The 15942-nt window shown below is 35.1% G+C and overlaps 1 protein-coding gene across 1 annotated transcript; it reads right to left on the bottom strand.

The window, feature by feature from the left end:
- Positions 1-9632: 9632 nt before the first annotated feature.
- Positions 9633-11519, bottom strand: LOC133784804 (protein neprosin-like). Its single transcript, XM_062224076.1, has 7 exons — positions 11361-11519; positions 11186-11278; positions 10832-11053; positions 10586-10744; positions 10391-10444; positions 10167-10304; positions 9633-10024 (listed from the first exon to the last, which is right to left on the bottom strand). Exons 1-7 carry the CDS (start codon positions 11517-11519, stop codon positions 9668-9670), a joined length of 1182 nt encoding a protein of 393 aa, XP_062080060.1. The 3' UTR covers positions 9633-9667.
- Between the last annotated feature and the right edge of the window lie 4423 nt (positions 11520-15942).

The raw sequence follows: 15942 nt of genomic DNA, 5'->3' as shown, positions 1-15942 counted from the left end.
CAGAGGTTCTATTATAGTTTCAGCAGCAAAACCTAACAAGAAACTAGCTTATAAATTCATCAAATCCCAAACTAAATATTCAACCTCAAAGACTTAATAAAAACCAAAACCCAGCCAGTAACTTGCAGAATTTAATGGAGAGAATCACAGTTTAAAGCTTACCATAGCCTCTGCTTGAATCCACAAGTTGAAACTGAGCTAATCCCCAAGTTTAGAGCTCCAATTCCTAGCTTGATCTTCAAAGTTTCCCCCTTGGTATGGTTCAGAGAAAAATAGAGAGAAGAGAGGATGTTTGGGTCGGTTTCCCTTAGTTTCTGAATACTTCCTTAGTTTGTTTTTCTTAACTTAAGTCTCTAAGGTTACCTCAAAGGCTCGGGGTACCAAAAACGTCCCCGAGGGCAAAATGGTAAATTTCCCCGATATTCCTTCCTAAACGTTCTAACTTCGAATATATCTCCAAATATTTATTTTCATAATCTGATAACCCAATAAAACGTCTAATGCCCGAAATACCCCTCGACTCGCCCCGAGTCGGGTATTCGACCCCGTTGTGACTTTCTAGCTAAACCGCTCCCTAGAACTGTCTAGGATCGTGCAACATGAATATATCACAAATATATCACAATAATCACAAATACTGCATTTATGCCCTCAACGGGCTAAAATTACAAGCATCCCCCAATGACCAAACAGGTCCCACATGCATATTTAATTCACCCTAACATGCATTTCTAATTACATACTCATCAAATTCACACATTAACATAATAAACCACTTATTGCCCTCCAGGCACGCTAATAAAGGCCCTAAGACTTATTAGCAAATTTGGGACGCTACAGTCGGCATGGAACTAAAGCCAGTTGGAGGGCACTCGGCTGGATAGGAGCATAAGGTGAATACTGAATCCCCTAAACGATGGGGCCAAGCGCTGCCGGAGAGGGAAAGGTGACGAACCCCTGAAATGCTCCAATCAATGTATCCTCCCAGTTGATATATTCTTATGCTCGACGGATGAAGTTGTCAAGTCGTCAGCACCCTCTCCACTGGAGGTCATCCCACAACGGAGACCCCGCGTGGATGCCTACCTACAATTCCTTTAGTTGTTGTCCATCGTCGATCCTTTTGGTCCTTCCGGCTTCCTCTTTGAAGTGTTGATACACACCTTGAGGGTCTCAAAGGGTCCTTACTTTATATTGGTCAAAGCATTGACCTCGAAACTCACCTTTCGAGCTGCTATAAACTGTCTCCGGAAGGAAGACGACAGTTGGTGCCACGACATAATGGATCCCAGCCTATGTTTCTTGAGCCACTCGTCTGCATGTCCCGTTAAAGTTATCAGGAACACAAGAAACTTGTTGTCCTTGGAGACGCGATTCACTGACATCATCCTGTTGAAATTTGTGAGGTGGTCGGTGGGGTCCGAGGCGCCATCATAAGACAGGATGGAAGGCATCTTGAATCCCCGCGACAAAGGGGCTTCCACTATGTGAGGAGCGCACTACTCCCCATCTTCATCATTCAAGTCAGAGTCATGGCCTTATCGTCGGGCCATTCTTAGCATGATCCTTTTCAGGCTCTTTAATTCTGGGCAAAGAGGATCGCGGTCTTGGTTGGCTCTTTGTGCTGGGTAATCTCTCCTTCGGGAGTTGAGATTGTCCTTGAGGTCTGATGGACCTTTCTTCGCGGGTTCACGCCCATGGGTCTTATTGCATCGTCGAGCATTATGGCTGTTTCGCATGACGCTTGACCTCGGAACGCACCATTGTCCTCGGGGTGAGCCTCCCCCGTTTCCCTGTTAGACTCAATATTCTCATTGTTAACCGAGATGCTAATGATGCACTCTTTGCTGATAGGGAAATTTTGCATGCTGGCCCCTCGAACATTTTTCCTATGGTGATGACGAGGCACCTGGGGGCACCACCTCGAGCCTCGCACGATCTGTATTGGAATGCCTGGGTGAAACACCTCAGGCTCCACAGGTGCTAGCGGCCAGGAAATGTCATCAGGCTCTTGGGTCTTCACCTATGCCAGCTGGCCTCGGTACCTTGTTTTCTTTTGGGTTCCGATGAGCCTTCTTTGATTTGGGAACAGGGTTATCGTCAACCTTACCTTTGTCGCGGTCCTGTGGCACAGGTGGGGTTCCATCTCCAGCTGGAGGATCTCGCGCCAACTCATCCGGGTGCTTGAGAGGCACTCTTGCTTCCGCGACAGGTGACATTCCAGCTGGGGCACAAGAGGCACACCAGCTAGCTGCCTAGATGGTACTTCGCCATGGGCATCCACTCGCAGTCATTGGGCTGCCAGAGTATCCCTCATGGCATTAACCATCTCATGCAGGGCGTCGATGTTACCCTCTTAGGTGTCGATCTTATGCTATTGAGTGGCCACCTGGTCACGGAGCGCCACTACTTCTTGTGTCTCCTCCACATCCATGGGATGAGGATACTCCTCCTCATAGTATTCATCGTCACCCCCGTCATCCACGTCGCTGTCCATGCCGTCGTACTCGGTATTTTTGTCGTAGTCCTCCACCGCGTCAGGGTGGTCTTGCGGTGGCATGTGACTAGTTTCTCCTCCCTCAGATGCAACGTGAGGGGTAGTATCTATTATATTTTAATATAATATTTGATTGATTAAATAAGTGTTACAAAAAGTGATTATTTAATCTAGTGGGGGAATGTTATATTATTTCATATAATATAATACTAGATTAAATAATGTGACAAAATGTGATTTGTCACACCTTGTAACATATTATTGAGAGTCACAAAATTGGACACATGTGTATGTCCAAATGTGAGATATTTTGGAGTTACAAAATTAGTTACAAATTTGTAACTCCCAAATATTACCCAATAATGTGTATATTATATGTTACACATTTGATATTGGATTTCTTAAAGCCATATGAGAAATGGCTGATAGAGATGTGATTTTAACTCCCATATTGTGTATGAAAGTTACAAAATCAAGTGAGAATAAATTGGAACGTTTTGGAAAAAACTAAAAAAATTGGTTGCTGAAAATGACCAAGGGCCGCGACGTTTGAAACAAGCGTTGCGGCCTTAGTGGCTGACAGCTTCATACAAATTCGGTTTTTATCCAATTTTGAACGTTTCCAACAGCCAAGTAACTCCCAAATCTCTATTTTAATTCCATAAAACATCCAATTAATCATTGGCAACAGCCATGGGGGTTGGTGGAATTTGAAATTCAAAGGGTGTCTCAAAACTCTATAAATAGGATCCTAATGCTCACTTGTAAGATACACCATTTTCATCCACAAAGCACTTGGCTGAAAAATACGCCTTGAGGCTTGATTATTCCAGAGAGCTATTTCCTTGAGAGATCCCTTAGTGCTTAGAGAATAGGGGGAAATAAGCTTTTGGACAAAGGTTTTGAACCTTGTTCAAGTTGGTGATCCCCATTACTCTACACTTTGGTTGAGAGTGAGTTTGTGTTTTTCATTGATCTTTTCATTAAGTTGTTCTTCTTGTATTATTATTGTTTTGAGTTTGTAATCCTTTTCTTCTATTTCTATTTACATATTTATTGGTATCTCTTGTTTTAGAGTTTTGTTATAATAATTATCTTCTTTCTCTTTTTTCTACATTTACTTGTATTGTTGGTTATTGAGTTGTAAACCTATTTATCTATCATCTTGTCCATTGTATTCTTTGCATAGAGTTGTATTTTTGGCTTTTCCACTTTTCCATTGAGCAATAAAATATATTCTCTAACAGTATCATCTCGTGCATTCCTTCGAGTGGTCACATGACTGTTTTCCAAGCTTCCTTCAAGCTCTCAATAAAATCACCAAAATGTTGACTACCTTTTTTGATGTCAACTTAATATGATAGATTAAAGAAAGAACAATGATAGAACACATTGTTTTTAGTGGTTTAGGCTATAAAAGAGCTCTAGTTCACGAGTCTCTATTATTTAGTGAGTTTAAAGCTTGTAGTGGCAAGCTTTAATGGTGATTCTGAGGCAGCGTATGTTGTTTTTTGATCATGTGATTTACAGTGCAGCAGAAGCATGGGATAATATTTCAATGCAATAATTACAATTATTAAAGCATAAGAACGAATCACTCTAGGAACCATTACTAGAATGAGATCTTTCTCTTGCGACATGAATCTGAATAAAATGAAAATACAAATAGCTTTTCTAGATGTAGAACATGTGTAGATCAAATAGCCTCTGAGCCTCCTAACTCACCATCTTCCATACTATGGCTTGCAGAGAGAGAAGGACACAGATGGATGTCTATGTTATTTGGTAGGATACACAATAACACACTATTGAATCTCAACACATGAGAGATTGTTCTTCTCACAATACAGAGAGAACAAAACTCTCTATTTTTCTCTCTTGGCAAATATAACGTGAAAATGCATATGGTGTCTCCTTTTTCTTATGATGTTATATTCTATTAACATAACAATCAAAAGAAGACCTAGCCCTAATCACATTGGGCATCTGCGTGGGCCACAATCCATTTGGACTATGGTTGGCACCAACTACAAGACTTTTGGCTCTGTGGTATTTTATCTCTATAAAATGATATTTGTTGGACCTTTATCATATTATTTTATGTAGTGGACAATTATATCACAAAATTAAATATGATTAAATAAATTTTCAATAAAAAATAATTTCACAAAATTAATAATATAATTTTATTTGCCATTAAATATTTTTTCACAAATAATATTAATTTGTGAGATTAAAAATAATACATTATTATTTTTAAATATTTTCTTTTAATACCAAAATCCTTCCTCTGTGTTATCGAGCTAGTACGGGGACAGTATGGACTTGTAGTTCTAAGCTCCAATAATTTAATTAATTTCACTAACTCTTAGTTCCATTAATTAATTTATTAACTATGAATTATTCCACAAGAAATTCATAGTTGAACTCTCAAAACTACAATCTTATATTATTAGAAGCTATAACTATAAAGTTGTCCATATCATTGCATGAGTTATGACCCTCTGCTAGTTGTTCATAATTAAAGCTAGGTCTTAATGTCTGTTAACCTCTCTAATTATGTCTTTATCAATTATTTCCATTGATCCTCTAATGAACATTATTCTATAAATTTAATTGTAGAATGAAAGTTCTGTTCTCTAACAGAAATTGAGCGCAAGTCCTGAATCAACACTAAAAGGAACAACTAATCTGCTTTCATTCAAGTATGGAGCAGATTCCATATCTGTGAAGTATGTTCCTAGCCACTCGAAGTTCTATGACTCCAAGATAACAGGAATTCGGTCGTAGGAATATTGAACCTTAACCGATAAGTCAAAAGTCATAAAAGCACAAATAGGAGTTCTTTACTCACTTCAGGATTTAGGTCAAGTCTCAAACAACCATCGATTGATGAATGTTGAACTTCTATATTTTAACGGAGATTATCAAAAGTTCTTTCTTTCATCGTGTCCCTGTCCAATACAATCTATATTGTATACGGTACATCTATCTCTTTGTGTAGCTACACTTAACAGTCTAGATAAATTGTTTTGTCTCAAATAGAAGATAGACCGTACTCATAATCTTTATTAAATAAAGCTCTCACTTTATATGGCGATTACGGAAATTTTTTATATTATTATCTTGAATTAAATCCTCTTGTATATATATCATTATACATATACTTAATTCAAGACCACATCAATAATATTGGATCTTTGTGATAAATGGCATGTATAATTTAATACAAATATGAGTCCAAAAAATTAACTTTATTTAATTAACAGTAATCGACCATACAGAAATACGCTTTAAGGGCACAAATCCCAACAACATATATATTGCACTGAGTACAGAGTTTCCCTCTCTAAAAAATCGAACCCTCTACAAGAAGATGCCCCAGCCCTATTTATAAAGGCTGGGGTCATTAATGTTAATCATCTCTCATTAATCTCAGGGTATTAATATTTAGTTAATACATAAAGGGTTGTGTTAAAATAAAGACTATGGCCCACGCGGATTCTACGGGGCCCATTACAGAAAGTCACACACCAACTTTATGGGGAGCATATTTGTGACTATCAGAGTGCGGCACATGTTTTTCCATGTTAGGCTGCGTTGTGGGAAATTTCGATTTTCGAGTGTACGAACTCAACACCATTAATCAAGGACACCAAAATTTGTCAGGCGATCCTCTCGAGACTTACACCTGTAGTGATTGACACTTGTTAATAATTCCGGGCCCGAGGACCAGAGTCATGGACTTGGAGAATGGCCGTGAGAGGGGCCCCTCGTGGCGTGACATCACCTGGAGACATCCTTTCCCCAAGGGGAGACCTCGGGGCGTGGCCTCACCTGGAGACTTCTCTGACTCGGCCGGACTAGACTACATCAAGAAACTAGCACCCTGATGACTTCATGGCCTATCGCTAATTACTCCTAATTGTCATGTGTCGGATGACCAAAACACAGACAATAACTAGTTGTATCACTTAGGTCCTCAGCTTTTTTTTGCAACAATTAAATTCCCAACCTTTATTTTTTGGATTACACAAATTATTAAATAAACTCTTATTTATAAAGGTAAAATGGGATTAAATAAACTCTTATTTTTTTTCTCTTTAAATTAATTTAATTAATTATCACCAAATATATTAAACTGGTAAATTGACATAAATAATCTCTTCAAATATTAACAAATAATAAAAAAAAATCTATTATACCTCTGACATATTTAACATATCACCTATATATTAATTAGTTTATGGTTTTTAATAAAAAAATATCTTAAATTTGAGAAGTATGAAGTTTATTAAGAGTGCATGATCTATCTATACCCTCATTTTTTCTCAATACACACATTTCAATTTAAACTCCTCATAAATTGTTAAAAGTTCTCTCCACACATATAATAGAAAGAACTTTTTTTAACAATTTATGAGGACTTTAAATAAAAATGTGTGTAGTGAGAAAATATTAGGATATAGATAGAAGTACCCTTAATAGGTGACACATTACTATTTTAAAGGTATAATATAATTTTTATTATTATTTCATAATATTTAAAGAGAATATTTATGTTAATTTACCAAAAATAATAGATTTGGTAATAACTATTTAATTAAAAATGGTTTAAAGACAAAAACAATAGGTGCAATATTTGGTTTTTTGTTAAAATCACATTTTACCCTTATAAATTAGGATTTATTTAATAAAATATAATACCAGGGACCTATGTGAGCCAAAAAGTAAAAGTTGGAATCTAATTGCTACAAAAAAAGGTTGGAGACAAAAGTTGCAGCGTCCCAATTTCTCTAATAAGGCCTAGTGCCTTGACTAGGGGGCCAGGAGGGCAATTATTGAATTATTATGTGATTATATGCATCATTATATGAATTATCTGAGTTATATTATAATATGACTATGTTTGCATGTTTAGGTGTACTAAGCATCTATGTGGGCCCGTTTCTTATTAGAATTACATTTTCGTAATTTTGGCCTGTTGAGGGAATATTCGTAATTTCCAAGCCAGGGAATTCAGAGTTAGAGGTATGATTTCTGTACATCTAGTGTTCTCCATGTTCTTGAGTTATTTTGAAGTCTTGAAGCGTGTTGTTGAAACTCTGAGTTCCAGGAAGTTTGACTTTGTATTTTGAGGTCATGAACTTGTTAATACTTGTTTGGGGAACCTAGATCTACAACTAGGAGGTGAATTTAGTTGGGTAATGCTGGCTTGAGTATGAGATCCTTGCTTGTTTGTGAGATGGGTTGTGAGACCCAAAATCTCTAATTGAGTTATAATTGAAGTTATGTTTAATTCTTTGTGTTTTGATGTTGTCTAAGATGTATTATAATGATCTTGGGACTCATTTCTTGTTGGGGTTGACACTTGGGGTGAGGTTTGATGAGTTGAGCTCAGAGAAAACGCAGGTGGAAACCCAACAATTTCTGGGTTCGCGTAGTAGCTCCACTACCCTGGGTTTGGGTGCCCCTGCGCTATGCATGGGAGGGCTTAAGGGGCTCTTTGATTGGCTTGGGCACCCCTGCCCTTATGTTGGGCGCCCCAGCACTATGCAGGGGAAGTTGGGGGCTCTCTGACTTGGTTGGGCGCCCCTGCCCTATGCCAACTTCAGCAAGCCCCATTTTTAGAGCTTGGGAAGAACTTGGGGGCTCGAGGGATGATTCCACCACCCCATTGGGTAGAGGTGGAGGCCCCAAAGGCACAGGATTGATCCCTGAGTTTGATTGTGGGATTGAATCACAATGAGGATATTATTTATGATTGTGACTAGGTTACCACTTGGGCTCGAGACAAGATCATGCTGAAGGGTCATTTTTATCTATCCATTGCTTGGACTAGAGGTAAGAAAACTGCACCCAATACGTGAAATATGTGATAAGGGCTTGGTCCGATTGTTGAACATGGTTATGACTATGCTTGGACTATTTTATTATACATGTTAATTATGATGTGCATACTTGTGATATTTAATGTATGCTTCTCTGTTTTTCTGATTAAAAAGGTTTGACTTATAAGTCAAGGACGACAATAGCAAGCTGAGCACTAGCCGAAAGCATTGACTTATAAGTCAAGGGCAGCAATAGCGCATTGAGTGATGCTCGATATGGTTAGGCCTAATCAGAAGCGTGGTATATGCTTGGCTAACCCTATGGACGTTGGAAAATTATAGCGCTAGGTACGCTGGGCCAGCTCAAAGGTTGGTTATACAGAGGATAGGGCAGTGGGCCCCGAGGTGACTTTATATTCCCATATCCTAGGGCAACGGACCCAGGTATGACTTATTAGTCATTTATTTAGGGCAGCAGTCCTGAGGTGACTTTATGGTCACATATTTAGGGTAACGAGCCCCAGTGTGACACTGTAGTCACCTATCTAAACAGAATGCATGCATGAGTATGGTTATTACGACTAGGCAGGCTTATTATGATTTCGTGGTATGTTATTAATTTCTTATGAGCATGTTTAAGTTTTCTTGTTGAGTCTTAGCTCACGGATGCTATGTGGTGCACATAAGGGGAAAGGGAAGCTGGACCAGTCATGTGTTGGAGAGCTTTAGTGGCGACGTGTACATATGGTTGCTCGACCACCAGAGTCGGGGTTTCTCAGATGAACTAGGGTCAAACCCTATTTTTCTGCTAAGGTTAGATGGTTGTAACTTTTAAATAGTAATTAGCATTTTATATGTTATTTTGGGATCCCATGTATGAACGTTTGCATTTTAATGAAATGGTTATTCCTTTTGACCAAATTTTTTAACCCTAAACCGTTAATAACGTTTAGTTACACGTTTATGGCCAAGAGACTCGTTTCAAGTGTCTAACACTAATTAAAACACATAGTGTAACGGTCTTAGCTATCCAAGACGTTACAAAAGTGATACAATTTGTGAAGCTTGGGGACCCTAAGTGCTATTTACTCGAGCTTAATTAACCGTGTAAATTTTTATGTGTTTTTGTATGTTGCTTTTGAATTTGAATTTGAATTTATGTTTTTTTCTTTGATGTGTTGGGGTTGTAGCATGATGGATTGGTTGCTGGAAGAAATAATTAAAATAGAAAGATTGAGTAACCGTATTTCTCTAAAAAAAAATCTATCAATAGCACAAAACTAATGCATTTATTTCTTCTTCATTAAGAGTTTATTGGTTGTAATACATTGTAGAGAAATCATCTAGGGCCAGGGCCCCCATATGTCATGACATGTCGAAATTCAGGTACAAATCCCCAATCTTGAACTAAATAAAAGTCAATATCAATTGAATATTTTTCTGTATTTTTAGCATCTTCTTGAATGTAGGCCTCATTAATAGTTGATAATGCTCTGCAATATGCATCATAACGAGCATCTTTTTTCAGAAATAAACCAGAACCCATCGGAGGACCAGGTTGACCAATTGGACTATAAGTTTCTCCTCCCCATTCAATGTACGTAGCCAGGTCTTTCAAGTCACTAAATATGATTGATGGCCAATATCCAATTTGAATGTCTGAAAACTCAAGCCACCAATTTCCAGAAACTTGATCCTACAATTCAAGTCAAATGGGTACAAAATCAACACAACCTAGTATTTAAATGAAAGAGTCTTTTTATTAAATAAAAGTCTCCAACATTAAATTGAAAGAAAAAAAATTAAAATAATAAACATAAATATTTAATTTTATTTACCCTATAAATTGAAATTTTGAATTCCTTTACAGGAAAACTTCCCGGGTGAGTTTCATTTAGATAAGAATCTTCTATAGAACGAGGGCCAGTTAAAACAAAACCTGGACACCTCGTATTAAAACAAGATATTTCACCAGCCTACAAAAAAATCAAAAAATAAGTTACACAAAACTATACAATGAATAGAAAGAATCTTAAAAAATAAAAATAAAAAATAAACTTACTTGAAAATATATGAAAACTCGAGTTTCACTATCCCCATATAAAGTAGGATTTACCTATTATTTGACAGTATAAAAAATGTAGTTAGTGAACAAATATTCTAAGTAATTATACTTAATCAAAAAACTCTCAGTTGAATTATTTTTAGCAAAAAGAAATATAGTAAAAAAGATAATTCAATTGAAAATAAAACTCACCGTCCAACCAGCTTGAATGCTATCGACTCCATTTTGTATTTTAATTCGACCTGAAGTATATTGTGAGCTACTGACATTATATAGTGTATAATAGCTTGCACTTGTTCCACCTCCATTATACTTCTTGTTAGGATCCGATTTTGTTCGAACAATCGCATGCTATTATTCAATTTCAGATTGCAATTATATTTCAATCATGGAATACACTAATTAATTTGTCAAAAAACCAAAATGTAAAATTCTTACATGAAAACTGGCATTTTCAGGTGCGGGGGAACTAATTCTTGCAGAATAGGACTTTGTAAACAATTTGGTTCTAATAAGATCTTGCTTGGTTGTTCTTTTTATTGGAACTGTTCCATATGGACATATTTTATCCTTAAACCCACTTTTTATTGATACTTGTTGCACATTATTTGGGGGCTTGTTTTCATTCATCATCACCTTAGGGCGAGAAGAAGGCATCATCTACACCATAAACAATTATACTCCTTAAATAAATATAAGTGAATCATCTTACCAATTCATTGTTGTATGAATTTGAAAAATCAAATAAGAAATACTAAGTTATCAAAGAAACATGTATTAGGGAAAACAAACCTGAAAATCATAATTGTGGTTCTTTAGTAAAGGATGATCAAATGCAGGTTGTTTGTAAAAATCAACACAATCATAAATATCTCCATTTTGTGTCTGTAAATGAGACAAGAATAAGTCATATTTTACATATAAGTTAAGATATAAGTTAAATAGGAGATGAAGATGAAAAATGTACTTTTATAGCCTTGACGGATGACTTGTTCAATCGTTCAAGTTGGTTCTCTATTTCTAGTTCTTCATCTCTTGATAATTGCATTGGTTGTTCTTGAGATTTGCAATAATATGAAAGTGACCACAACACTATAGCAACCATGAAAAATCCCTTCATATCCATATCTATGTATATAAGATTTGATCTGTGATAAAATATATATATTGATATTAGCCAAAGAAAAGTGTAATAATAATAATAATAATAATAATAATAATAATAAAATTTACCAAAAAATAAAGAAAGAAAAAGACTAGGCAACTAAAAGAAAAAAAATTCACCAGATAGATTAATATACTACGAGAGAGTTTTGAGAGAATGAAATTTGTAAAGGAAGTGATTCATATATATAATGTAATGAAAAGAATGAAGATTTAATACTCATTTACGTTATAAATTATTTGAAAACTCTTAAAACTATATATGCTAACAATTATTTCCTTTGTTCTTTTTGATATTTTTAAACAAAATTATAATTTCTTTCCAAACAAATTGTAATGTTGATAACTACAAAAAAAAGGGACTATATCTACCTTTTTTAAAAATTTCTTTTTATTCTATTAGTTTTCCATCTTCCATACAAAAAGCATTGATCCCTTAGTTAAATTCCATAAATATATATAATAAAAATATAGAAAATATGTTATAGGGCCATCAAAAAGAGCTTCACCGATGATATTTTTGCGTATTCCCGACGCGTGAACAGTTTTTAACATGATTTTTTTATGAACATATATATTTTAGTTATTTAGATCATTCAGTGAATTTTCAGAAAATTTTAAATAATTTACAATGTTGAAAACTATATTCAAAGCAAGTTGTTGCATGCGTGATTAATTTTTTTATGTGCATGGAAAACAATATATACGCGCATAATTTTTTTTTTCTTTCAGAATGATCTAAATAACTACAATATACACCGTCATAAAAAAATCGTGTCAAAAATAGTTTACGGGTCGGGAATACTATTGGGCTCTTTTTGAAACCCCTACAGCATAATCCCCCAGTAAAAATATTCCAAAATTTCTTATCTTTTTAGGAAAAAATATTATTTCTTTGAATACAATGTATGATGTAGATAACTACAAAAAAAAAAACTGTAAATGGTCCATTCTTTTTAAAAAAAAAACAATATATTTTTTATCCTTATAATTGTTTTACCTCTTTAACTAAAATAAAAAAAGAAATCTTAATGTAAAATGTGTAGAGTACTTGATTATAATTAAGTGTTATTTATATTTTGCTACTTGCGAATAAAATTTATCTATGTACTGGAATATTTTTGTTCGCTGTTTTGAAATAAGAAATCTATAAATTTAAACAAAATAGAGTTATTAGCAACACATAATATTGTATACTAATTAACATAGCACTCGTGCCATAGTTAGCTATATTTATTAAAAATATACATTACAATTAGACAAATAAAATGTAAATCTACTACTTATAAGAGGTTAATATGTCTAAGATTATCACAAACAACAAATAAAATGCTAATGTTATATGAATAATATCAATACTTTTACCATTTTAATTTTCTCTAGTAAACATATAGTTGAAAAAGTTATCCATAAATTTATAGAAATAAAAAATAAATGTGAAAACAAAGATAAAAAATGAATACAAATTTACACACAAAACAAATTGGGAATATATTGAAAGAAAATAATACCTGATTGAATGATTCGTAGGGAGAGAGTTTCGATAATTTCAATGGTGAATGTGATTTTGATAATTGCAATAGAGAATTATATTTATATAGAAATGAACATACGTTACAAGTCAATTAAATATTAATTGTATGGTTTTTTAGGAATATTATTAATTATACAATGAACTCTTTTACGTTACAATATTATTGTTGAGTCAACTTCTGAGAGTCAAGAATTGACTATTATTACGTGGCACTCAACATGTGACTGTGTGTGGCACTTGTCATGAAAAATTATTATTTCTTTTCCATAAAAAGTGTAATGTGGATATCTACAAAATTAAGAAGATCTATATCTACCTGTCTTCTCAAAACAAAACAAAACAAAAAAAATCTTTTGATTGATTAATTTGATGGAGCTCATGCAACACATATGGTGTTCTATTTTATGCTAAATGACTTGTTTGAATTGAGAAATCAGAAAGCACTAGGCCAGTAAATAGACTAATTTGGGACACAAACCTGACAAGTATTATACATTAACATTAGACAAATTAATATTCACACTTCGTGTATTATACTAAAAGTATTTGAATCAATTAAACAACTTATCTTGTACAAACTAATAAAACAATGCTATGATAAAAAAGTTGGGAGTCAAATTCACATAAACATTTCAATACTTATAACCACGCAGGTGCAACACTTCATCGGGATCTATCTATCGACCCCTACTATAAGAGCAAGCATTCATACATATCTTTAACTGTAGTAAAAACTAAAAGCCAAAAGCCACATAACTTTCCTTATATCTATCTCTGATTCTGCAAAGTGTACAACTGCAACACCACATAGCTAGCCTTATTACTTCTTGCAACAGATCTCACTAGCTATTCTCAAAATGTAATCACACTTCTCAAGGACGATAATTACATGCACACTTGATTTGTTCCCTCAATGCCACTTGGATATCCTGATTCAAAGAAACAACATTATGTCACATAATTTCTTTTCTCAATTTTTGAAACAATCAACAAAAACTCGAACTTGAAGCATGTACTACAAAATCAACCACTACAAGAAAATAGGTCTATAGCGACGACAAAAAGTCGTCGCTACAGATCCAGAAGTTGTCGCTGTAGGTCTATAGCGATGACATGTCGTTACAAAAATGGGGTCGCTGTAGATCCGTATGTGTAGCGACCTACATCGACGACAAAATGTAGTTGTTGCAGTAGGGTTTTGCTGCAGCGATGACTTTTGTCGTTGTTGTAGATCCAAAAGTCGTCGCAAAATAGACGTCGATGTAGTTCTGTATGTGTAGCGACCTACAACAACGACAAAACGCACTCGTCGCAGTAGGGTTTTTCTACAGTGTTGGTATGTTAGTCGCAGTAGGAAATCTATTTTTTTGGTTGAACTAGGATAACGGCATGTCGTCGCTGTTTGTGGTTGCTAGATTTGAAAATTTGAATTTCGTGAACTCCTACAGCGACCACATGTCGTCGCTGTAGAGTGCTGAGTTTATATACCTGTAGCGACGACATGTCATCGTCGTAGGGTCACAAAATCTCAAATTTTCGTGTTCAGCGAGCACCCTACTACGACGACATGTCGTCGCAATATCGATTAAATGTTGAAATTATAATTAAGATATCTGAAAATATTTCAAATTATGTACATATTTTTATTAACCTTCCTAAATCAAGCAAAATCATATGAGGTCGATACTTTTGTTTTGCTCTGTTGGCAGCATTTGCCTTTGAGCATGCCATGAACTGTGGAGTGGTGAAAATGTCAACCAACTTCTGGACTTGTTATCCATGTCCTCCGGTGGATTCTTTATGGATGTCTCGATATCATCATACCCTCCATGTTCATCGAAATGTTTTTTCTTGCGTCCTTTTCTATCCTTGTGGCGATCCTGAAACTCTTGCTCAATGCCAGTCTCTATCAGTCGCCACTCAGGGAGAACTCGGGGAAGAATGAAAAATTCCTTCAAAAAAAATTAAAACTTGTTAGAATTTAAATTTTTTTAAAAAAACATTACGTGTGAATAAGTTGACAAATTAGCCTTAATCTTTTGGACCAATCCTATCTTGTGCTCATCCGGAACACTCTGACACGAATCATAATATAACTACACATGGTGACCAATAAGGTTACCAATAAATCTCGTGAACAATGTCCCAAAATCACCAACTGCTTTGTAGGTTCCCTCCTGCAAAACAAATTGTAGAGTCGACGGACCTTTATTGTGATCGGCGAGTTGCTGAAATTTTTTAGATCGAGACCGACCTCTTCTTTTCGCGGCAACTGCTACATATTTTAGTTAAACAATACAATTAAATTGAATAAAATAATAACAATTTGTCATTTATTGATAAAACATAGACTAATTATTGTATATTACATGTCTCACAAGAAGCAGGCACTCGCGTAGGATTTGGAAAAGGATCACTAGCTCCATCACCGCCATGAGAATGAGCAACAACAATAGACATATCTTTATAGTTTATATAATTATTAGCTTTAAATCAGTTATAAAATATTATTAATAAAATCTAGGAAATCCACATTAAAATTTCAGTAATGAATTGGAAACTATTAAAAAACAAACATTGTTGAGAAAAGTCATATATTGATTGAAAAGTCTTGAAATTAAAACATATACATTAAACATACAATAAGAATATTCACAAGAAAATATTATTTCTCATCAATGTCGATTCCTACATCATCTTCACTAATTTCGTCATTGATGAAATCATCATCCACATCTAGAACAGATCGAAACATTTCCCCAATTATGCTGGTGTGACCAGGTCGATCCAAATGCATAACCTCCAACTCTCCTAATTCCACAGTTAGTTCAAAATTTGATGAAGTACTATC

This window comes from Humulus lupulus, chromosome 6 (genome assembly GCF_963169125.1).
Source record: "Humulus lupulus chromosome 6, drHumLupu1.1, whole genome shotgun sequence".
Classification (NCBI taxonomy): domain Eukaryota; kingdom Viridiplantae; phylum Streptophyta; class Magnoliopsida; order Rosales; family Cannabaceae; genus Humulus; species Humulus lupulus.
The sequence above is the reverse complement of the archived record's forward strand: the minus strand, read 5'-3'. Positions and strand labels throughout refer to the sequence as shown.